Source organism: Choloepus didactylus, chromosome 3 (genome assembly GCF_015220235.1).
Source record: "Choloepus didactylus isolate mChoDid1 chromosome 3, mChoDid1.pri, whole genome shotgun sequence".
NCBI lineage: Eukaryota > Metazoa > Chordata > Mammalia > Pilosa > Megalonychidae > Choloepus > Choloepus didactylus.
Window position 1 is genome coordinate 214,942,690 of NC_051309.1, and position 26,313 is coordinate 214,969,002.

General features: G+C 35.8%; 1 protein-coding gene across 2 annotated transcripts in view; it reads right to left on the reverse strand.

Annotated features, from left to right (window-relative positions):
• Positions 1 to 4,272: 4,272 nt before the first annotated feature.
• The window catches only part of PPP2CB (protein phosphatase 2 catalytic subunit beta), a 39,889-nt gene continuing 17,848 nt past the window's right edge, over positions 4,273 to 26,313 (reverse strand). Inside the window, exons 2-7 of one of the 2 annotated variants that reach the window (XM_037831302.1) lie at positions 25,145 to 25,354; positions 23,113 to 23,286; positions 19,933 to 20,022; positions 19,672 to 19,833; positions 16,621 to 16,739; positions 4,273 to 4,979 (exon numbers count right to left, since the gene is read on the reverse strand). In XM_037831302.1, coding sequence (XP_037687230.1) covers positions 4,907 to 4,979; positions 16,621 to 16,739; positions 19,672 to 19,833; positions 19,933 to 20,022; positions 23,113 to 23,286; positions 25,145 to 25,354 — 828 coding nt within the window. In that variant the 3' untranslated portion in view covers positions 4,273 to 4,906. The remainder of the gene's footprint in view (positions 4,980 to 16,620; positions 16,740 to 19,671; positions 19,834 to 19,932; positions 20,023 to 23,112; positions 23,287 to 25,144; positions 25,355 to 26,313) is intronic. The other variant, XM_037831303.1, reaches the window with a different exon arrangement.

Genomic DNA, 26,313 nt, shown 5'->3' on the forward strand with positions numbered 1-26,313 from the left:
GCCATAAGTTTTGATATGTTGTGTTCTCATTTTCGTTCATCTCTATATATTTAGCAATTTCTCTTGATATTTCTTCTTTAACCCACTGATTGTTTAGGAGTGTGTTGTTAAACTCCAGGTTAAAAGTAAAAAAGAACACTTAAATCATCCCCCCCATCCCACTCTATTTTTCATTTAGTTTTTGTCCCCATTTTTTCTATTCATCCATCCATACACTGGGTAAAAGGAGTGCGATCCACAAGGTTTTCACAATCACCCTGTCACCCCTTGTTAGCTACACTGTTAAACAATCATCTTCAAGAGTCTAGGCTACTGGGTTGCAGTTTGATAGTTTTGGGTATTTACTTCTAGCTATTCCAATACATTAAAACCTAAAAAATTGTTTTTTATATAGTAAGAATGGCCACCAGAGTAACCTCTCAACTCCATCTGAAATCTCTCAGCCACTGAAGCTTTATCTCATTTCATTTTGCATCCCCCTTTTGGTCAAGAAGATGTTCTCAATCCCATGATGCCCGATCCAGATTCATCCCCAGGAGTCATATCCTGCATCGCCAGGTAGATTTACACCCCTGGGAGTCAGGTCCCAGATAGGGAGGAGGGCAGTGAGATCACCTGCCAGGGTGGTTTGGTTAGAGAGAGAGAGAGCCACATCTGAGCAACAAAGAGGCAGTCAGGAGGAGTCTGTTAGGCACAAGTATAAGCAGATTTAGCCTCTCCTTTGCAGTAACAAGCTTCATAGGGGCAAGCCCCTATGTCCTCAGTGTTTGTGAGAACATTAGCAACAATCCAGGTGAGGAAGTCCAACACTTCCGCATTTCCCCCAGCTCCTCAGGGGGGCCCTGCATATATATTTTTATTCTCTGCCCCAATTACTTTGGGATGTGTTGCTATTTCACTCTAACCTATACAAACCTACCATATCTCACTTCCTATTCAAAGTTCCATGTAATTGTGGTGTTTGAACAAACTGTAGAAGTTATACTGTTTAGAAAATACAGATCCTGCACCAAATGATCATCTCTTCCCTTGGTCTCACATGGAAGTTGAAGTTTTAACACACAGTCAGTTTCAACCTTTACCCTTTGGCCTGATTTGCTCTAGTCTTAACCATATCTGCTTCATTCAGATCTCTAATGAAGGCTGGGCTCTTTTTCAGCCTTTTTTTTTTTTTTTTTTTTTAAAGTTATCCCCAGCATTATTTTTGAATAGTCTATCTTTTTCCCAGTAATCTGCACTGCCATTATTTGTTATATAACATATGCCCCAGTTTGTTTCTGGGTTCTCTTTCTGGTCCATTGGTCAGTTTGTCTATTCTTTCAGCCACATAATCCTTTTTATAATGACTTGAATATTGATAAGGTAGGTGTCCTCTCACCTTATTTTTATTCAGTGACTTAGGTGTTCTATAAGTGTGTTCCTCCTATACTTATTAGGCTTATGCCTAGATAAATTATGTAGCATAGGAGAGAATAGCATAGGAGAGAATGGAATTCTCTTCTTATTCCTGGAATACAGAAATAAATAGGTTTTATGTACTGATGCTATAGCCAGACAACTTCCTAAACACTTTTGCTGATGTCTATAGATTCTGTTGAATTTCCTATGTAGACAATTATATCACTTAAAAGTGTCAGGTTTTTTTTTCAGTCCTTATGCCTTTATTTTTCTTACTTGCTTGTACTGGTTAAGACCTCTAAGTACAATACTGAAGTGTTGGCAGTGAAATGCTTTTCTTGTTCCTGATTTAAAAAGGAGTGCTTTTAATATTTTCCTCTGTTTCCTGTAGAATTTTGATAGAAACTTTATCAGATCTGAAAGTTCCCTTTAATTTCTATTTTACATTATTATAAATGGTAGTTGAATTTTATAGTTTTTTTATTCATCTACTGAGAATAACATGGGTTTTCTCCTTCAATCTGTTCATGTGAATTACATTTATGCATTTCTATCCTTACATTTCTGGAATAAATCCAGCTTGTTCTGGTATTTGTATAGTGTTAGACTGAACTGGATTATCCACTGCTAGATAATGTTTCATTTCTGATTTTTGTATCCATATTCATTTGCCTATAATTTTTTCCTCACATTGTATAGGATGATTTTAGTGTAGATGTTATTGATCACATAGAATTAGGTACTTTTTACTGTTTTCTGAAAGGGTAATAGAACTCACTTGTGTAACTGGGTCCAGTGTATTCTTTGTAAAAATATTTAAATGAGTGATTCAATTTCTTTAATAGTAATTGAACTAGTTGGACTATTTCTTCATGAATCACTTGTGTTTAGCTTATTTCACTTAGCATGTTTCCAGGGTTCATTGGTTGCTGCATGTATCGGAACTTCATTTATTTTTAATGGCTGAATAGTATTTCATTGTTTGCATATACATTTTGTTGATACAGCTGTTGATGGACACTTAGGTTGTTGACACATTTGGGCTACTGTGAATAATGATGCTATAAACACTGGTGCGCAGGTATCTGTTTGGGTCCTTGCTTTCAGTTTTTTGGGTATATACTGAGAATTGCTAGGTCGGATGGGAATCCTATATTTAGCTTTTGATAATGCTTTCATTTGAAGCACAGAAGCTTTCAAGTTTTACCAGGTACAGCTTAACCAATTTTTAAATTTTATGTACCATGCTTTTGGTGTCTTAAATTTAAGAAATCTTTGCCTAAGGTTTCAAAGACCACCTCCTGTGCTTTTCTCCTACCTTTTGTATTAGCTCTTCCATTTTAGTCTAGTATCCATTTCAGGTAAATTTTTGTGTATGGTGTGTGGTAAGCATCTTAAATCTTTTTGTGTGTGGATAGCCACTTATCTTAGCAACATTTTTGAACAGTCTTTCCCTCAATGAATTGCCTTGACCATTTTTCAAAGTCCATTGATTGTATATAAATACACAGGTTCATTTCTGGACTCTCAATGCTGTTCTAACCATCTACATGCCTATGCCAACACCTGTATCCCAGTGTTTTGAAACTGTATTCTTAAATAGTTCTGAAATGAGAAACTGAAAGTACTCCAACTTGTTCTTGTTTAACAAAATTGTTTTGACTATTTTAGCTGTTTTGTCCACATATTTGTATATAAAGTACTTTCATAACCATTCAGTTTTCTCAAATCCCATTTTAAGAATTTTAAAGTTTCCATTATGACTTCAATTTGGACGTCAAGTTAATCAGTTTTAAACTTCAGAATGAACAGATATTTAAAAATATTATATTCCTGCTATTGACCTCTAAGCTAAGTGTACTAGTCAGAAAAGGTGGTCTTGCGTATCAACTCTGTGAAATTTTTTGAGACTTGCTTTTTGGCCTGATATTTGGTCAGTTTAAAAATAAATGTTCCATATAAACTTGAGAATAATGTATTTTCTAATTGTTAGGTGCTCAGATCTATATACATTCATATCAACCTTATTAAATGCTTTATTCAAATTTATTTTGTTTAATAGTTGAAATCTTCCAGTTGTGATGAAAATTTGTCTGTCCTCACATATCTATGAATTTTTGTTTTTAATATATCAAGGCCATTAATAGGTACAAAGAGGTTTAGCACTGAGTTAATTCTTTTAGCTCTATGTATTGATCTTTTCTGTTCTTAAATTCTTGTCTCAAAGTCTACTACATATTAATATAGCTACCCTAGATTTTTAATTATTTTCCTGGTCTAAATTTTCCATATTTTGGGGGTCAGGTGGCTTTTCCTGTCTTGTAATCAATATATAGCTGGATTAAAAAATTAAATCAAATTTGACTGTCTTTTAACTAGTGAATTTAGTCCATTTACATTTATTGATTTTGAGATGCCTGGATTTATTTACCATCTCATTTTCTTCTAAGTTGTTTTTCTTAGCTTTTCTTGTTTCTGCCACGTCTCTCACCTCCTGAACTTACTCCATATTTTCCCCTCTACTATTTGTAATTTATATTACACTTTGCTATTTCTAGTATTAATACTAAGCTACTCTCTTTTGGAGACCAATTTATTTTAGTTTCTAGATTGAAAGGTAGAGATAAAATAACATTTTAGTTTACAAATTACCTAGTCATATCATGTTTAAAAATAAGAATGACTGTTTTTTCTTAATGGTCTAAAAGTTATCAACTAATATTTGAATCTTCTCTTTTGAAAATAAATCCTATACAAGGAACATTACATTTTAAATTACCTTAATATAATTGTTCTCTGATAGACTGTGAAACTTCATATGAAGTTTCAATAATAGTGAAGTTGTCATTTAATATACACCACAGTAAATCAACGTTTTTGTTTAAAATGGAAAGTTTATTTGCTCAGTACACCAAATAGGATGCAAGCACTGTCATGACAAATATACAGAAATATGCAGATCAACGTAAAACAGTAATTTAGTTTACATGAAGGGAAATCTCTCTGAATGTTATGGCGACATATTCCCAAGAAGAATTTTTTCTTCAGTTACGTTAATTATACATTTCAATAAAATAAAGGTGATAATGGAGTAAGTCGAAGTTAGCTTGTGAGTTTTCCTTAAAAATAAAATTCCAACTCTATTAATCCATGCCAGTTAAACACTATAACTAAATTTTCAAATAAGTGCAAAAGGAGAGAAAGGAGTTAGTTACCATTTTTGTTTGAATAATCCAGAGAAAAATGGTTACTACAAACACAGCAGACAAACTGTTATGACTGACTGATCTAGAACATGGTGTAGTACTGAATTTCAGTCTCAAGTTGTGCTAACTGCTCATCATTAGCATGGCACATGTTGGTCCATGATGTGGTTTAATGCCAAGCTAGATCCCAATTTGTTACAGAAACACATAGATTACTGTTGCTTTTTTGTTTTTAAATATATATGTATTTTAAAAAGCCAGGTATACTTCCACATACAAAGGCAGGTTTTCTGCGGAGCAGTTTACAGGAAGTAGTCTGGGGTGCGCCGGGTAACATGAGGCTCTCCACGGCGAGGCGCTGGGTCAAACTGAAGGCTATAAACAGCAAATAATAAAGCAAATGGTTAAATAATTCAATTCTGTGGGCAAACAAATCAATAAAGAACAAGATACTACAGTATGAAGAGTAGTGCTGGGTTCCCATCTGGTAGTGAATTAAAATAAAAGTGATTTTTAAACAACTGTCACATTGCCTCAGGATCTCTGCTCTCTAGGTGGTAACCTAAGGGGCTTTTTGCATTGTTATGATGTCCCAGCATCTTAGACCCTATTGTTAGGTGCCTCAGTATCTACCTGTGACAACCACTTATGCAAGAAACAGCTTTTCTTCTTCTTCCCCATATCCTATTTCTGGGCTTGTGCCCTCACAAAAGTCAAATATCAAACCCCCCCCCCCCTTCCTGCTCCTGCTTGACCACTGTCCCAGCTCCACCCACACAGATTATAAAGCTACAGCCCCCAGGCCCACTGTAACCTCTTGCTCCCCATCTGCTTGGTTGAGCCATGTTCCTGCGTGCTTCCCTGGGTGACTTTGAGGCTGCCTGCTCCTCTGTTCAGGACCTGTGAGGACTACTAAACTTTTCTTCATACACCCTCGTATTACTTGTCCTTGCAGCACCTGGCTATTTATATAAAAATCCTTACAGTAAACACTTCTACTGCGCTGCTGACAACTGGGATGACCTGGGTAAGTCACTGCAGTTGAGTGTGTCCTCATCCATAAAATGACTTCCTTCTAGCAAACAAATGCATGGCTCAGTGCCTGGCATAAAGGTATGCAAACACACAGCAACAAGACTATATCCCACAGTAACGTAAGTAGGAAGTCTAGTTTTGTATGCATTTTATTTTTATCAGAGAAAAGGCAGCCTCTAAACTTAAGCCTTCCAAGTTTCATCATATGTAAAATGAGACTGCTGTGAAGCCAAATGAGGTATTATGTAAAATATTTTGTAATTTATACAGCAAAAATAGAAACCTATATCCTATGCCAAGCTGGTTTATCAGCACTTTTTTTCCAACAGCATGTGCTCCCCACCTCGTGTCTGGGTCACATTTTGGCAATTCTCTCAATTTTTCCAATGTTTATTATTATTGTCTCTGTTATGGTGATGTGTGATCAGTGATATCTGATATTATTATTATTATTATAACTGTTCTGGGGCATCATGAACTGCACCCATATATAGATGGCAAACTTAATGGTAAATGTGTGTTCTGACTCCTCCACTGACAGACAATTTCCCATCTCTCTCCTTTCCTGGCCCTCCCTATTCCCTGAGGCACAAAATACTGACATAGAACCAATAATAACACTGCCAGTGAGTGGCCTCCAAGTGTTCAGTGAAAGGAAGAGTTGCATGTCTTTCACTTTAAATCAAAGCTGAAAATGATGAAGCTTAGTGAGGGAGGCATGTGAAAGCCATGGGGCTGAAAGCTAGGCCTCTTGTGCCAAACAGTTTGCCAAGTTGTGTATGCAAAGGAAAAGTTTTGAAGGAAATTAACAATGCTACTCCAGTGAATACACAAATGTTAAGAAAGTGAAATAGCTTTATTGCTGATACGGAGAAAGTTTTAGTGGTCTGAATAGAAGATCAAACCAGCCACAACATTCCCTTATACCAAAGCATAATCCAGATCAAGGCCATAACTCTCTTCAATTCTATGAAGGCTGAGAGAGGTGAGGAAGCTGCAGAAGGAAAATCTGAAGCTAGCAGAGGTTCATTCATAATGTTTAAGGAAAGAAGTCATCTCCATAACATAAAAGTGCAAGGTGTAGCAGCAACTACTTATGTAGAAGCTGCAGCAAGTTATCCAGAAGATCACTGATGAAGGTGGCTACACTAAACAACGGATTTTCAATATTATATTGGAAGACGATGCCATTTAGGACTTTGATAACTAGAAAGGAGAGGTCAAGCCTGGCTTCAAAGGTTCAAGGACAGGCTACTTTCTTGTTAAGGGCAGCTGGTGACTTTAAGTTGAAGCCAATGCTCATTTACCAGTCGGAAAATCCTACGACCCTTAAGAATTATTCTACAACTACTCTGCCTGTGCTCTATAAATGGAACAACAAAACCTGGATGATAGCACATTTGTTTACAACAGAGTTTACTGAATATTTAATCACACTGTTGAGCATTACTGCTCAGGAAAAAAGATTCTTTTCAAAAGATTTCTGATCATTGACATAGTACTTGGTCACTTCTGATGGAGATGTACGTAGATATTATATTTCATCGCCCACTTAACAACATCCATTCCTCTGCCCATGGATCAAGAAGTAATTTCAAGTCTTATTATTTAAGAAACACATTTCATAAGGCTATAAGCTGCCATAGATAATGATTACTCTGATGGATCTGGGCAAAGTATACTGAAAACCTGGGAAGAATTCATCACTCTAGATGCCATTAAGAACAGTCAGCTTCATGGGAAGAGGTAAATATATCAACAGGAGTTTGGAAGAAGTAGCTGCGGATGTGGTGGAAATAGCAAGAGAACAAAAGTGGAGCCTGACGATATGACTGAACTGCTACAATCTTATGGTAAGACTTGAATGGACAAGGAATTGCTACTTACGGGTGAGCAAAGAGTGGTTTCTTGAGATGGAATCTATTCCTGGTGAAGATGCTGTGAATGTTGTTGAAATGACAACAAAGCATTTGGAATACTTCGTAAACTTGGTAAAGCCAATGGCAGGGTTTGAGAGGACTCACTACAACTTTGAAAGATGTTTTCTATTATGGGTAAAATCCTATTCAACAGCACTGAATGCTACAGAGAATTTTTCTGTGAAAGTAAGACACAATCCTCATTTTTGTCTTATTTTAAGAAACTGCCACAGCTATCCCAACCTTCAGCAACCACCACTCCAATCGTTCAGCTGCCATCAACATCAAGGCAAGATCCTCTACCAGCAAGAAAACTATAACTCACTGAAGGTACAGATGATGGTATTTTTTCATTACGGTATGTACTTTTTTAAAAGACATAATGCTACCATACATTTAACAGACTACAGTGTAGTGTAAACATAACTTTCAAGTGTACTGGGAAACAAAATTCATGTGACTCACTTTATTACAGTGGTCTGGAATTGGACCCACAGTATCTCTGAGGTATGCCTGTACTTGTTGAATAAAAGAATGTTTCTTAATGAAGTTTAATACTGAATAACTGAGCCATCTTAAACCAGTCTGCCAAAAACACAGAGAACAAACTGTTCTATTCCAGTGAAATGAAGATTTTAATAGTGAAAAGGAATATTATACATGTCATCCAACAATAAGTGTATTCAAAACCAACACTGTTAATTTGGTCACAATTGTTAGATACACAGAGAGACTAAGGAATCAAACACTGAAAGCAGTTTATATTGCCTAAAATGAAGAGAGAATAGCTACTGTTCTATACATAGAACATCTGTTAAACTTAAGCAAAATAAACATTCCCAAGACTTATACTGAAAAGAATACTATTCCCAAAGTTCCAACAGCCTACTTTACAGAAATAGAAAAATATTTAACCATAAAATTCCTAGAAGAAAATGTAAGGAAGCATCTTCAAAATCTCGTGGTAGGTAGTGGTTTCTTAGGCTTTACACCAAAAGCATATCAATGAAAGAAAAAATAGACAAATAGGGTCTCCTCAAAATTCAGTATTTTTGCACTTCAAAGGACTTTGTCAAGAAGGTGAAAAGCCACCTACTCAATGGGAGAAAATACTTGGAAACTGTGTGCTGGTTTGAATTTGTTATGTACCCCATAAAAGGCTATGTTCTTTTAATCCAGTCTTGTGGGGCAGACCTATTGTGGGTAGGATCTTTTAATTAGATTATTTCCATGGAGATGTGACACCACCCATTCAAGGTGGGTCTTATTAGTTTACTGGAGTCCTTAGAGAGCCAACACAGACCGAGACACTAAGAGAGAAAACATATGGAGACAGTCACTGAAACCAGAACCAGAAACCAGAACCAGAACCGGGAGAGGAGCTAAGAAATGAAATCCAGAGTTTGCCCTGGAGAAGCTAAGTGAGGACCAACAGGCACTTAGAGAGAAACACCCTGGGAGAAACAAGCAAGGAAGCACAAGAATTGAGAGAGAAAGAAGCTAAGCAGAGGCCCAGAGACATTTTGGAGAATACCACGGAAACCAGAAGTTAACCCCGAGAGAGACCCAGCAGACTCCAGCCATGTTCCTTTCCAGGTAACTCAGATGCCATCGGCCTTTCTTCAGGGAAGGTATCGTACTGTTGCTGCCTTAATTGGGACATTTTCATGGCCTTAGAACTGTAAATTTGTGCACTAATAAACCCCCCTTGTAAAAGCCAATCCATTTCTGGTAGCATTCTGGCAGCTTTAGCAAACCAGAACACCTCATAGCTGATAAAGATTTAATATCCAAGATAGATAAAGAAATTCTACAACTCAACAATAAAATGACAACCCAATTAAAAAATGGGCATAAGACTTGAACAGACATTTTTTTTTCAGAGGAAATACAGATGGCTAAAAGCACATGAAAAGATGCTAAACATCATCACTACCTCTTAGGGAAAAAAACTGCAAATGAAAACCACAATTAGAGATCATTTCAGACCTACCAGAATGGCCACTACAAAAAAAAAAAATAGAAAACTACAAGTGTTGGAGAGGATGTGAAGAACGAAGAGCACTCATCCACTGCTGGTGGGAATTTTAAAATGGTATAGGCACTGTGGGAAACAGTTTGGTGGATCCTCAGGAAGCCAAGTATAAAACTGCCATACGATCTGGCAACCCTGCTACTAGGTATATACTCAGAACTGAAAGCAGGGACACAAACAGCCATGAGCACACTGATGTTCATAGTGGCATTATTCAAAACTGCCAAAAATGGAAGAACCCAAATGGCCATAAACCGATGAATGGATAAACAAATGTAGTATATACATAAATGGAGTATTATATTCAGCTGTAAGGAATGTAGTCCTGATGCATGTGACAATATGGATGAACTTTGAGGATATTAGGCTAAGTGAAATAAGTCAGACACAAAAGGACAAATATTCTATGATCTCATTAATATAATATAGTAAGCAAACTCATAAAGTTAGAATCTAGAATATAGGTTACCAGGAAATAGAATGAGGCCAGAGAATGGGGAGCTGATGCTTAATTTGTGCAGAATTTTTAATTAGGTTGACTGTAAATGTTTGGAAATGGATAGAGGCGATGGGAGCACATTACCGTGAGTGTAATTAACAGCGGTAAATTATGGATATGAATGTGGGTGAAAGAGGAAGTTTAGGGTCGTGTATGTCACTAGAAGGAAAGCTGAAGGATGAAACATGGGACTGTATAACAGTGAATCATGTTGTGGATGATGACTGTGGTTAATAGTACAAATGTAATAACGTTTTTTTCATGAACTAGAACAAATATAAGCCACTATTACAAGGCGTTAAGAATAAGGTGGTAAACGGGAAAAAATACACCTACTGCAAACTATTGACTATAGTTAGTAATATTTTAATATTCTGTCTTCAATTGTAATAAAGGTATGATACCAATGCTAAGTGTCATTATGGGGAGGATGTAAGAGGTATGGGGTTTTTCTTTTTGAAGTAATGAAATGTTCTAAAATGGATTAACGTGATGAATGTGCAACTCTGCAATCAGTTACTTACTGATTGTACACTTTGGGTGGATTGTATGGTATTTCAACATATCTTAATCAGCTTAAAAGTACGATGTCATGTGCAAACATGACATATGACATGATGGACTTCTTATTCCTTTCCAATTTGGATGTCCTTTATTTCTTTTTCTTGTCTAGAGTAGAACCTACAATATAATGTTGAATTGAAGAAAGAGTGGACATGCTTGTTTTTTTCCTGATTTTAGGACGAAAGCATTGTCATTCACTACTACCATATGATTAGTTAGCTGTGGGTTTTATTTTAGATATTCTTTTCAGGTTGAGGACTTCCTCATCTATTCCTAGTTGTTTGAGTCCTTTTATTATGAAAAGGTGTTGAATTTTGTCAAATGGCTTTTCTGCTTCTAAAATGATTGTGTTTTTGTTTTTTATTCTATTAATATCGTGTTCCGGTTTGCTAATGCTGCTGTTTTGCAAAATACCACAAATGGATTGGCTTTTATAAAGGGGGTTAATTTGGTTACAAAGTTACAGTCTTAAGGCCATAAAGTGTCCAAGGTAAGGCATCAACAATAGGGTACCTTCACTGGAGAAAGGCCATTGGCACCTGGAAAACCTGTTAGCTGGGAAGGCATGTAGCTGGCGCCTGCTTACTTCCAAGTTGTTTCAAAACGGCATTCTCCAAAATGTCAGCTTCCAACGGCTGTCTTCAAATATCTATCTCAGCTGCAGCAGCATGGTCCTTCTGTCTGACTCCTTAATAGGGCTCTAGTTAACTAATCAGGGCCCATGCTGAATGCGCAGGGCAATACCTCCATGGAAATTATCTAATGAGAGTTATTACCTACAGTTGGGTGGGTCACATCTCCATGGAAACAACCTAATCCAAAGGTTCCAACTTAATCAACACTAATATGTCTGCCCCCACAAGACTGCATCAAAGAACATGGCTTTTTCTGGGGGACATAATATAGCCAAATCAACACATATGGTTTATTACACATTAATTATGCATATTTAAGCAACTTCGCATTTCTGGGAGAAATCCTACTTGCTCATGGTGTATAATCCTTTTTATATATTGCTGGAGTTAATTTACTAGTATTTTGTTGCAGACTTTTTTTTTTTTTTATCTTCATTTTATTGAGATATATTCACATACCACGCAGTCATACAAAACAAATCGTACTTTCGATTGTTTACAGTACCATTACATAGTTGTACATTCATCACCTAAATCAATCCCTGACACCTTCATTAGCACACACACAAAAATAACAAGAATAATAATTAGAGTGAAAAAGAGCAATTGAAGTAAAAAAGAACACTGGGTACCTTTGTCTGTTTCCTTCCCCTATTTTTCTACTCATCCATCCATAAACTAGACAAAGTGGAGTGTGGTCCTTATGGCTTTCCCAATCCCATTGTCACCCCTCATAAGCTACATTTTTATACAACTGTCTTCGAGATTCATGGGTTCTGGGTTGTAGTTTGATAGTTTCAGGTATCCCCACCAGCTACCCCAATTCTTGGAACCTAAAAAGGGTTGTCTAAAGTGTGCGTAAGAGTGCCCACCAGTGACCTCTCGGCTCCTTTTGGAATCTCTCTGCCACTGAAGCTTATTTCATTTCCTTTCACATCCCCCTTTTGGTCAAGAAGATGTTCTCCATCCCACGATGCCGGGTCTACATTCCTCCCCGGGAGTCATATTCCACGTTGCCAGGGAGATTCACTTCCCTGGGTGTCTGTCTGATCCCACATAGGGGGAGGGCAGTGATTTCACCTTTCAAGTTGGCTTAGCCACAGAGAGGGGCCACATCTGAGCAACAAGAGGCATTCGGGAGGAGGCTCTTAGGCACAACCATAGGGAGGCCTAGCCTCTCCTTTGCAGCAACCGTCTTCCCAAGGGTAAAACTTATGGTAGAGGGCTCAACCCATCAAACCACCAGTCCCCTATGTCTGTGGTCACGTTAGCAACCATCAAGGTGGGGTAGGCGAATACCCCTGTTGCAGACTTTTATATCTATATTTATCAAGGATATTGGTCTGTATTTTTCTTTTCTTTTGATGCCTTTGGGTTTGGTAGCAGAATAATAACACAGGTTGTATGGAATGAGTTGAGAACTGATTTCTCCATTTTCATTTTTTGGAAGAATTTGGTGTTAATTCTTCTTTAAGCATTCAGTAGAATTCACCAGTGAAGTCATCTCTAGGCCTGGGCATTTCTTTGTGGGAAGTTTAAAAATTATAATTCAACCACTTGTTATGTAGGTTTATTCAGATTTTCTAATTCTTCCTGAGTCAATTTCTATAGTTTCTGTCTCTATAGGAATTTGTTAATTTCATCTAAGATCTAATTTGTTGCCATACATTTGTAGTATTCCCGTACAATGCTCTTTTATTTCAGGAAGGTCTGGTAGTGAGTTGGGTCATTTTGTCTTCGGTCACTCTAGCTAAAGACTTGTGAATTTTGTTGATTTTTCAAAAATTTCTGCTTTAATCTTCATTGGTTCCTTCCTCCTGCCTGGTTTGAGTTTAGTTTGCTCTTCTTTTTCAGTGTTGTTCAGTGGAAGGATAGGTTATTGATTTCAGATATTTTTTCTTTTTCAGTATGTGTTGACAGCTATACAGTTTTCCTCTTAAGCACTGCATTTGCTGCATCCCATCAGTTTTGGTATGTTGTATTTTTGTTTTCATTCATCTCAAAGTATTTTCCTTTCTTCTTTTTTGACCCACTAGTCATCTAAGAGTTTGTTGTTTAATTTCCACACATTTGTGAATTTTCAAAATCCTCGTCTGTTATCCATTTCTAATTTCATTCCAATGTAGCTGGGAAAAAACCACTTTGTGATTCCAATCCTTTTAAATTTACTGAGGCTTGTCTTACAGCCTACTTCATTGTCTATCTTGGAGAGTATTCCGTGTGAACTAGAGAATTTGTATTTACCATTAATGGGTGGAGTGTTATAAGACAGGTCTATTTATCGTGTATCTTCTCTATCACTGTTCTTTTATCATTGAATTGTCCATTGTGATTCAGATTTGTGCTTCATATATTTTGGGGCTCTGTTGTTAGATGCACGTTTGTTTACTATAAATTATGTATATTTATTTTGAAATCTTCCTGATGGATTGACTCCTAGGATTATGTAATGTATCTCTTTATCTCTCTAGTACAATATTTGTTTAAAAGTCTATTTTGTTTACGATATTAAAATAGGCATTTCAACTTTCTTTTGGTTTGGGGTTGCACAGCGTATCTTTTTTTTTCAATGTTTTACTTTTATCCTATATGTGTCTTTGAATCTAAAGTGTGTGTCATGTAGACATCATATAGTTAGATTAAAAAAAACAATCCGGCAATCTCTGTTTTGATTTCATCACTTATCCATCCACATTTAATATTACTGATATGGTTGGATCTACACCTGCAATTTCACTTTGTTTTTGGTTTGATTTTGGGATGTTTCATGTCTTTTTTTTGTTCTCAGTTCCTCCTTTATTACCTTCTATTCTTAGTAACAGGTAATTTTCTAGTGTACATTTTAATTACTGTAAAATTACTTCCTTTGAATCTATTTATTAGTGGTTGCCCTAGAGCTTACAATATACATTTAACTTATGAAGATCTACTTTGGATTTATAGCAACTATAAATTAAATTAAAGAAACTTTATTCCTATATAGATCCTTTCTGTCACCCTCCCTTTTGGTGCTATTGTTATTTACGTTACACCTGTATATGTTAGAAATTCAAAAATGCATTGTTAATATATGTTATATAATCTTATGTCTTTAAAAAAGCTGAGACCAAGAATATATTTATAGATTTTGTTTTAACTTTTTTACTTCTTTTAGTTTCTTCATTACTTACTTTGGATTCTAATTATCATCTAGTGTCATTTCCTTACTCCAATATAGCTTTGTTCTCACCCACCTCCTTTGTGCTGTTATTTGTCAATATTACATTTTTATACATATGTATTCTTATAAGCCCAACACTACAATTATATGTATATTGTGTTATGCCATATAAGATCTTGGTTGAGTTTTCATCAAACCTTGGGCAGTTTTCAAGCATTATTTCTTTAGATATTTTCTGCTCCTTTACCGCTCTCTTCTCATGCTTAAATTTATATGCTTAATGTTACCCCACATTTCTCTGAGGCTCTGTTTATCTTCAGTTTCACAGAATTCCTTCTTCTGCCAGCTCAGATCTAATGTACAGCCCCTTTAGTGAGATTTTCAGTTCATTTATTATACTTTTCAACTCCAGACTTTCTATAGGGTTCTTTTTTTATATATCTTTATGGATAGTCTCTGTTTGATGATGCACTGACATCATACCTTCCTTTATTTCTTTACACGTGGTTTCCTTGAGTTCTTTTATAACGTATTTATAATGACCTTTGAGATCTCTGCCTGATTAAGTTTAACATCTGGGCCACTGCAAAAGGAGTTTCTATTGCCTGCTTCTTTTCTTGTTTATGGGTCACACTTTCCTGTTTCTTGCAATACTTTTTTTTTTGGTGAAAACTGGACATTATAATGTATTATAGTAACTGGATATTGATCTCTCTGGGGATTGATATTGTTTGGCTGTTTATTATTTACTTGGTTTATTATTTACTTGGCTATTTCCCTCATAGCGTGCAAACTCTGGCCTTGCTGCCATCTTTTTTCTTAAAAATTTGGCCTATGAGAAATTGCCTTTAGGTAGGCACAAGCCTCTTGGTCAGTGTTGTGCTAAAGCCCCCTTGGCCAGTTAGATTTTTAACCTTTTACTATTGGATGTTTGTGTGGCTTAGGGGCTGCTGTCATGATTAAAGAAGTTTATATTTTGACCCACTATTCAGCCAGGAACCAAGAGACTGGATTTTCCAAGCACTCATGTTAGGGCACAACCTTGGGTGTGTGCAGTCTTCCAGACTTCCAGAGATGAGTATGATTTTATTTTTAAGCCTGGCTTCCTAGTAGTTTCTCCTGGGTCAGAGTAACTTACTGTTCCACTAGCTTTTGATCAAAGGTTTTGCTTAAGCCCTTCATGAAGCCCATGCTTCACTGATTAATCTATGCGCAGCTTGGGGGATATTTTCTAGTCTGCCCTAAGTCCTATTCTGATTGCTCTGTTTCTTTCCTGTTTCTATTTGTTAACCTTCTGATTGCTCTGTTGTTTTGCTTTTCGCTACTAAGATCATGGGATACTGGTATCAAGAGTTCTCTTAATTACTCTCTACCATGATATCCACTGCTTTTGATGTCTAAATTTGAACTTCTCCATGCTTCGTTCTAAGTAACATCAATCCCCTCAGGTAGAGCTGACGAATTTTTTGACCCATCTTTCCCCCTGGGCAGAACTTCTGTGCCACTGGTGTGCCACCTTTTGACCCCTGCTCATGAGCTGGGGGCAGGCACTGCAGCTTGTTTCTGAGCATGACACCCTTGTTTTGTGAGCAAGCACTGGGCCAGGGGCCAGTGGGAATCCAATATTCCTGACCTGCTGTGCCAAGAGTAGAACTTATACCCAAGCGGGTAGGTGGGGGAAGGAGTCTCAGCACCCTCGATCATGCCCGCCAGGAACAGAGCTGCTGTAACTCAGGACTAGGGCAGATGAAAAATCAAACTGTAGCACCAGACATGGGGGAAGAGGAAGAAGGGGGGAGGATCCTTCATCTTTTTATCCATGCCTGGCCAGATAAGAGTGCCCAGAAGAGTAGTTTCTGTAAACTGCATATGGGAGAAAGTAGTGGCTCAAACATCACAGACTCTGGCTGTTATTACAGAGATTTAGTAGACTTTCTTGAATTAGTTACTTTTCCATTTGTTATGTACCCTTAGGACAATTCTCAAAATCTTTAAGTAATTGTTTTTTATAATTTTCTCCAGCTAAATGGTTGTTTTGTTGGGGAGAGCGTATACTGTGCTCCTCTCTCCAGCATTCCAGAAGCAGAACTTCTGTTTTTAATTTAATATCCACATTTTAATTTTCTTTCTAAACATTGATTACATACAATTAAATTTAAAGTTACTTACAAGGAATACTTTAAAGTGTCATCCAACTCCATGATAGCAGCCTGGTTCCCACAACGGTAACAATAATTGGGTGCACTGAAGATAGTAACCACATTCCGATCATGACACCAATTGTATCCCTGCAGTAATAAAAACAAAACAAACAAATTAGTATTTTATAGTATTATGACTCTGGCATAGATAAATTTAGGAAACTAAACTCAAACATTACAAATACTGAGAGATGTAGTCTCCTATGTTACATTATATGGTATCCATCCTTAATAGTTTGTGCACTTGCACAGAATGGAATACTGTAACTGCTGGGTACAGCGTTCTGTTACATGGAACCCATATATATTGTGTTGCTCCAATTTTCACCTCTACCAATTTTTTTGCCTGCTTGATCTGTGCTTGAGATTTGACTAAGATATGAATTGAAATCTCTCCCACAATTTCTCTTTGTAAATTGTGTCAAATTGTGTCAATTTTTGCATTATATATTCTGAAGCAATTACTTGGTAAATACAAGTTTAGAATTACTTCTTAGGAAACTGGGCCAGTTTTCATCAGTAATGACTTCTTTTTATTTCCAGGGGTACTTGTGATCAAAAGGCTATTATGATTCATCATTTTTAGCTAAATTTTGGGTAATTATCTGCGTAATATAACAATATAACATATTCTTTCTCTTTACCTCTTGCTTGTGGTGTCCTTATGTTTTAGGTACATCTGAGAAAACAGCTGAATTTTGACTGCTTATCCAATTTAAGAGTCTCAGTCCTTTGGGCAAGTAACATTTTAGTTTATTTACATTTCTTATGATTTCTGATACAAATAGATTTACTTTTACCATATAAATTTGGGTTTTCAAAATTTACCATGCCCCTACTTTAGTCATTCCCTACTGTTTTGGAATGAATATATTCTATTTCTATTCCCTTAGTAGTTACAAAACAGTAACATCATAGTGGAGATTAAATCTGATAGACACCATCCTAAGTAAGTCATCAAAGTTAACATCTCCAGAAATGGAACAAATAAATTTCACGTCCCCCGGTATGATTCACTAGGAAGGAAAGAACATTAATTCTGTGGTATGCCTGCCAAAACTGTATAATCTGAATCTATAATCACAGAAAAATATCAAAGCACAAAAGAAATTCCTTTTTATTCTTCAAAACTGTTAAGATCATGCAAAACAAAGAAAGTCTAGGGAATTATTTCCATATCAAAGGAGAGTGAAGAGATGTGATGACTATATGCAACATTTTGGATTGGACAACACTTAACACAAATTTTGCTATAAAGAACATTAGTGGGTAATTAGCAAAATTTGAATAAAGTGTTTAGATTAGATAATAGTACTATATTGATGGTACTGATTTCCTGATGAAAACAATACTGTGGTTATGTAAAAGAATGTTTTTACAAAATACACATGGAAATTTTGGAGTAAAGGAGCATTATGTCTGTAACTTACATTCAGATGGTTCATAACAAAGTAAAAAGTGAGGAGGAGAGGACAGAATGAATGATGAAGCAAAACTGGTAAAATATTTATATTTGGGGATTATGAAGCACAAGGAGGAATCTTTTGGTACTATTTTTTCCAACTTTTCTCTAAGTCTAAATTAATTTCAAACATGAGTTAACAATTGAACATGCAGATTGTTAGAGTTTAAAATTAATCTCTTAGTGGATAAACAAAATGTGGTAATATACACACAATGGAATATTATGCGTAAGTAAGGAATGCTGTCGTGAAACATGACAACATGGGTGAAACTTGAAGACATAATGCTGAGCAAAATAAGCGAGGCACAAAAAGGGAAATATTGTATGTAACCACTAATATGAACACAGTGAAAAATGTTAAATAAATGGTTTATATCGTAGAATGTAGGGGACCTAACAATAGACAGCAAATAGTGAAGGGAGAATGATAATCTAATAAGAACAGATAAGTCATGGAGGGTAAACTTAATGTTATGGGAATGCTCAGGAATGACTATGGTTTGTCAATTTCTGGGGGGTATGGTAGGAACAAGTTCACAAAAATGTAGTTATTTTAGGTTATTTTTCTTATTCCTTTGTTGGGTTATAGTCTTATTTTCTTGGGGTAGGGTAGGAACATGTTGGAAGCAATGTAGTTGTTTTAGGTTGTTTTTTCTTATTCCTTTGTTTTGGTTTTGTTTGAAATTTTTTTTTAATTTTTTGACGGTTAAAAAAACAATGAATGAATATGAAAAAAAAGTAAATGAAACAATGGGAGGAGGGGAATGGAATGTTTTGGATGTTTTTTTGGAGTAATGAAAATATTCAAAGATTAACTCTGGTGATCAATGAATAACTATGAACAACTGTACACTTTGAAGGACTGTATGTTATATGAATATATCTCAATAAATTTGCATTAAAAAATAAATTAATCTCTTATAAATGACCATTTGAATAACTTCATGGAAAACACATAAGAGTAAAGTATTCTAAAAGAAAATTTTCAATGCGAATATTTTTTAATTCAATTTTATTGAGATACATTCACATACCATACAGTCATCCAAAGTGTACAGTTGTTCACAGTACCATCATATAGTTGCGCATTCATCACCCCACTCTTTTTTTTTTGAACATTTTCCTTGTACCAGAAAAAGTGAAAATAAGAATAAAAATTAAAAGTAATAACACCCAAATCACCCGTCCACCCTATTTTTCATTTAGTTTTTTGTCCCCATTTTTCTACTCATCCATCCATACACTGGATAAAGGGAGTGTGAGCCACAAGGCTTTCACAATCACACTGTCACCCCTTGTAAGCTACATTACTATACAATTGTCTTCCAGAGTCAAGGCTACTGGGTTGCAGTTTGCTAGTTTCAGGTATTTTACTTCCAGCTATTTCAATTCAATGCAAATATTTTTGCTCTGGACAACTAGTACTTTCCCTACTTGCTAAAACCAGCAAATTTTTCCTCCTTTCCTAAGTATTAGGGAGAACTGTTTCTTACATTCTGAGTCAGGAAGCCATATTACAGACATACATATTTATTTTGTAGTAATAGTACATACCTCCATTACAAGTTGGTGAGCGCGAGATACCAGCGTGAGGCCATTGGCATGGTTAAATGTTTCAGAAATGTCTTGTCCAAATGTGTAGCCAGCACCACGTGGAGAAATGCCCCACCCACCACGGTCATCTGGATCCGACCACAACAGATCACACATTGGGCCCTAGATGAGGAAATGAAGTACTTATTATAAATTATTTGCAGTCACATTTAACTAAGCGAGCTTTACCACAATGTGATTACATTTCTTCCCTACGGTTACCTCATGTGGCACTTCTTGTAAACGATCCAGGGCTCTTATATGATCCAGTGTATCTATGGATGGAGAGAGGCCACCATGGAGGCAGAATATCTGTTTATGAAATAGAAAACAAAAAGTATTTGTTTCATTTCTTGCTAAAAGTTAATGGAGAGTAAAGAATAGTTTGTCAGTTCCTAAAGTTTAATAATATTCACTGTGGAAAATTTATAAAATACAATGAAAAATAAAACAAAAAACCGTATCTTCAAGATAACTATTAGCATTTAAATATATCCCATTTTACTTTATAATCCCTTATATTTTATGTATTTTTCCTGTTTTCTGATGACTGGGAGCTCCACCCCCATGATCTGCCATTGCATTTTCTGTTGGTAACTGTTGATGTATAAAATTTTTTGTTCTTCTTACAGCAAACACTGTACTAATTCCTGTTATTGGTTCCAACAGTTTTTCAGTTTTCTTAAGGCTTTCGGAGAACCTAATCATATCATCTGCAAAAATGATATTTTTGTTTTTTCCTTCTCAATGTTTGTCCTTTAATTCTCTTTATTGCTCAGTGCACTGGCTCAGATTTCCAAAATAAAATTTAATACAAGATTCAGAGGGTATTTTTCTCCCAATTTTGATGAGAAGGTTCCCAGTGTTTCACTGGTAAGTATATTCAAGTTTCTTTATCTAATTAAGGATATTTTATTATTTCTTAATTACTTGAATTTTAAATAAGAAATAGATACTGACTTTTTCAAGTGATTTTGGTCTATGATTTTATTTTTCTGCACTTGTGGTGTCTGACTCGGTATTGGGTTACACTGACTGTACAGATTGAGATGTGAAACTCGCCATGTTTTCCTAAGCTTTGAAACATAGAAATTAACTGCTACTTAACAATTTTATAGAATTAACTTATAAAACTGTCTAAACCTGGGAGCTATCTTTAGTTACTTTTCCAATTCCTTCAAAGCTTGATAAGTCTGGTAACATTGGTATAATTTCTTCAAAATAATGGTAATACTTAATATTCTGCTAAGCACATTTAATCCAGCTTTTCAAATTTACTGGAATAAAGCTTTATCTATTATGATTTATAATTTCCGTATGTATAGTTACACCTTCTTTCTCATTCCTAGTATTTTACGTGCTCTCTCTCTTTTTTTCTAGATAGGTTGTGACCACCATATCGACATTTCGAAAACCTGCTTTTGGCCATATTGATCAGCTCTCTATTTGTTGGTATCTATTTCTGATTTTTTCTCTCTTTTTTAAACAACAGCACTCATTGATTTTGCTGAAGAACCTACAACTTGGGAAGGACTCCCAACTGGACTGCAACTGGGGCAGCTCAGCTGGGGATGGGAGGATCCCTTTCAAGATGGTGGGAGTCTCGCTCCTCTCACGACATGGTGCCTGAGTTCGAACAATCATGGTCCCATGACAACCAGGCAAAAGCTGTATGTGTTTTGTGGTCTGGCCTCAGAAGTCACATAGCATTACTTTAACCAAAGTTAAAAGACCACCAGATTCAGGGGCAGGAACACAGACCCATCTCTCAAAGGGAGAGTGACAAAGTTACACGATGAGAAGAGGGTGCGGGATGGGAGACCCATCTCTCAAAGGGAGAGTGACAAAGTTACACGATGAGAAGAGGGTGCGGGATGGGAGATGATGTTGTGGCTGTCTTTGGAAAATAAAAGCTCCCACTTTTTCTAAAAAATATATATAAAACTATTTCCTTGCATTTTACCCTGTTTACATCCAAAAGTTTTGGTCTGTCATTTAGAAATCATCTGGATTCTTAACTTTTTCTTAAAGTTTTTAGAAAACTAAAAGTTCCCAAGCAAATACATTTTTCTCCTATATAATTTCTAGTAAAAATATTTGTGTATATACAACACATAAAATAGTATGCCCCACACACATGTATAAATACTGTATAAATATATATAAAATACCTATAAAGAAAGATTACCTGGTTTTTGTTTGCTGAGTACCAAATGCTATCACTGTCTATATCTAAGTAAGTCTGTCACACTGATCCAATCCCTAATATATTTATTTTGTATCCATTTGACTTCTGAGGTAAAGCTTCCTAATGAACAATAATCTATCCCCAATGGTGTGTCTATTGGCTGTTTTTGCTTAAAAGTACTATGAAAGGAAAGATTAATGGTCCATAGAAGGTAAGAGTTTAGAGGAGCAGAGCAAAGAGAAATAATTTAACTTGTAAACATCAAATAAATAAAACTGTAATTATAAACCCACTTTAAAAACTACATATACCATCAACACTGATAAACCACTCTTCTAAAATCATATTCATTAATTTTTATGTTAATATTAATCTATTCTTTAAAAAACTGGAAGCAACCTTAATTGAAAATTTAACACCCTTTAAATTCACATTGTTTTCTTTCATTTTAGCAAGTCTAGGCAAAACAGTGTCCTTTTAAGTAAATTATTGCAGTATTAAAAAATGGGAACATGTAGACTGTCAAGATTACCCAAAAATGTCATATATTCCCACCAGGAGTCCATGAGAGAATTTACTACATCCTTAACAATTCCAGGCTTTTATAATTGAAGGATTTTAAGTTACATCTTATGTTTTATATTTAATTTAAATAAGTTCGTATTAACAGTGATAACATCTAGAAACTAGCATTGCAGGAAATTTGCACATTTTTTTCTTATCTTTTTGAATATTTTATACTATGATTGCAATGCCTGTTACAGTTGGAAACAAAGCATTTACTTCTTAGTGAAGACAATATAATATGCAACATAATTGCTTGCTATTACCATGAAAATGGAATGAAAAGTTAGTTATTAATGATAACCAGCAGATACTATGCATATAAGTGGAGATGGTTATAAAAAGCAGCTTTGCTTTACTAGTAGTATACACACCAGGGTCTTATTTGCAATATTTACCTCTAATTAAAAAAAAAAAACACAATGGTATATTCTTTGGTAACAAGATTTACACATGTATCTCAGAACAACAGGAAAATAAGCTGGTCTAAATATATATAAAACTTATACTTGGGTATTAAGGGAAGAAGCAGAAAAGGCCAAGGAGATACAGAAACACATCATATAAAGGTACACTCTAAATTACTAATAGAAAATCTTTTCCTACTTTTAACCCTCCCTCCCAAAATGTAAGCACACACACATACACACCTGTCCATCTACTAAAGCTGTAAGTGGAAGATAATCAAACAGATCTGTGAAATATTTCCAAACATTGGCATTTCCATACTTTCGTAGACATTCATCATAAAAGCCATATACTTGGGTAATTTGTCGGCTTTCATGGTTTCCTCTCAATATTGTAATGCGTTCTGGATAACGCACCTGGAAGAAAAGCAAAAGAAGTCCCTAATACAATCCTATTGTTGCTAGCATAATGTTAAGCAAATTAATCTCTGACCCGTTTCTTTAAATGGCTCTTTTGTCCACTAAAATATTAAATGTTTATAACTTTCTCATTCATGCGCTCAGGTCACCCAGGTTGTAACTGTTAACCTTTGAAGTATTTTTATAGTTGTTCTTTATCATTGTCTACCCTCACTGGAGTCCTTATTAACTGACACCTGGTTACTGTAACAAACTTGATTCTGTTTCTATCATCATCTTCATTTGCAAACTAGCACCAGTCTCCTACATCTTTTCAGAACACAAAGACTTACTACTGCAGAATGGATTCTGGCGATCAGAGGCTGGGACCTGAGACAAAGTCCTCCATAGTCCGGCTTCTTCCTTCCTTTTTGATCTTTATTTCCCAAAGGAAGACTGTAATTGCCAAGATAAATACCAAACAGGCCCTTGCCAAATCTGGGCCAGATTTCAAATATATTATTAGTAAGCTCCTTTCCATGACAAAATATACAGAAATACCTTAGAGTATAATATTTAGTAAGAAATGTGTCTGTTAAGAAGTGTGAAAAAGAATCAGATTCTGTAAATCAACTAAGAAGCACAAAAGCATACTTCAATTCAAACAGATTTACTAAGCATCCATGTGCCCAACATTAAGCTAGGAGTTTGAGCCTGATTCTGTAGGTGACACGGAATTACTAAAGAGTAAGGAAGCAATTAGATGAAAGTATCATATAAGAGAGATTAAATCTGACTGCATATACAAGGTAGATTTGAGGGGCTCAGATCTTAGAGGCAGAAGTATTAGTTACCACATTATTACCATAATTGAAGCATGAAGTGATGAGAATGTGGATTTTGTAGAGACAGCAAAAACAGATGCAGGAGTAGAAACATTTCAAAGCAAAAATTCAAAAAAAAAAAAAAACAGACTTGTTATTGACCGAATATGAGGAATAGGTGACTCTGCCAGTTTGTATATATTATGCCCCCCAGAAAAAGCCATATTCTTTAATGCAATCTTGTGGGGGCAGAGTTATTAATCTTTTTTGATTAGGGTGTGACCTCTTAAATGTTTCTATGGAGATTTGACTCCACCCATTCAGGACGGGTCGATTGGTTTACTGGGGTCCTTTAAAGGGAGCTCTCACAGAGAAAAGGAAAAGGAAAATGCCCTGGGATATGCTAAGCCAGGACACACTGACGTTAGATGCTTCGAAGCCAACAGAGTTGCCTGCGGACATTTTGAGATGCTAGCCCCAAGTTTGCTTAGAGAAGCTAAGAGAGGAAAAAACACCCCAAGAGCAGCTGATGCTTAGAGATGCTTGGTAGTTCTGGACAGAAGGATGTTTAGAGAGGCTAAGTTAAGAGATGAAACCCAGAGATTACCCTGGAGAAGTGCAGACACCAGCCACGTGCCTTCCCTGCTGACAGAGTTGTTCTGGACACTGTCGACCATTCTTCAGTGAAGATATCTTGTTAACGCCTTAGTTTGGACACTTTTGTGGCCTTAGGACTGTAAATTTGTAACCAAATAAACCCCCTTTATAAAAGCCAATCCATTTCTGGTGTTTTGCATAATGGCAGCATTAGCAAACCAGAATAGTGACTAAGTCAATATGATTCCAAGGCTTCAGCTATGTATGCCAGAAGGAGACAGGAGAGGTTTAATGAATCATCATCTTTTCTTTTTAATGTAAAGCCAACGATTATGTTAAGGAGGTATAAACTGAATGAACCGTAATACAAAAAAGAAGAGAATGCAATACTGCTATTAGACCTTTTAACTGGTTTAATGCTTAAAAGAAAGAAAATAAAATTCCACTAATCATACCTTTAATGCCACAAGAAGAGTCACAGTCTCCACGGAATAATAACCTCTGTCAACATAGTCACCCATGAATAGATAGTTTGTGTCTGGTGATTTCCCACCAATTCTAAAGAGTTCCATAAGATCATGGAATTGACCATGAACATCTCCACAGACGGTAACCGGACAACGAACCTCTTGCACATTTGATTCTTTTGTTAAAATTTCCTTAGCCTGTTAGAAAAATGAAATCAACAATTAAAATAAGATTATTCTATGGCAAACTACTACAAATTTAAAATCATCATTTCTAGTTTATTAAAATAAATATCTGAGGGAAAAAAGAACACTTGAAATGTGTTTTATAAAAGCATAAAATAAAACCACTGAGAAATCACTTTACACACACTAGTATGGCTATCATCAAAAAAAAAAAAAACAGATAATAACCAGTGTTGGTGAGGATGTGGAGAAACTGGAGCCCTCATACACAGCTGGTGGGAATATAAAATGGTGCAAGTGCCATGGAAAAGTCTGGCAATTCCTCAAAAGATTATTAGAGATACCATATGATCCAGCAATTCCACTCCTAGGTATAAAGCTAAGAGAAATGAAAACTTATGCCCACACAAAAACATGTACACAAATGTTCAAAGGAACATTATTCATAATAGCCCAAAGTAGAAACAACCCAAATGTTCATCAACTGATGAACTGATAAATAAAATGTAGTATATCCACACAATGGAGTATTATTAGCAATAAAAATAAAGTACCAAAACATCTACAACCCTGAAAACATTATAAGGCAGTCACAAATGACCATATTTTATATGATTTCATTTATATGAAATGCCTAAAAGAGGCAAATCTACAGGATTAGTGGTTGCATAGGATCAGGGGTCAGGGGGTGGGGGCGGTTGGGGAGTGAAGGATAAGGTGTGCAGGGTTTATTTTAGGGGTAATAATGTTCTAAAATTATGGTGAAGGATGCACAATTTTGTGAATATATGAAAAGCCACTGAATTGTACAATTTAAATGGGTGAATGATATGATATGGGAATTACCTCAAATCTGTTTGTAAAAAGTCAAAAATTAATTATTTAAATTCTTTTATATAAGCACACATTCTTACACAAATTCACAGGCCAACTTTCAACTCCTTTATTCCAACTTTTGTACTTAGAGTTAA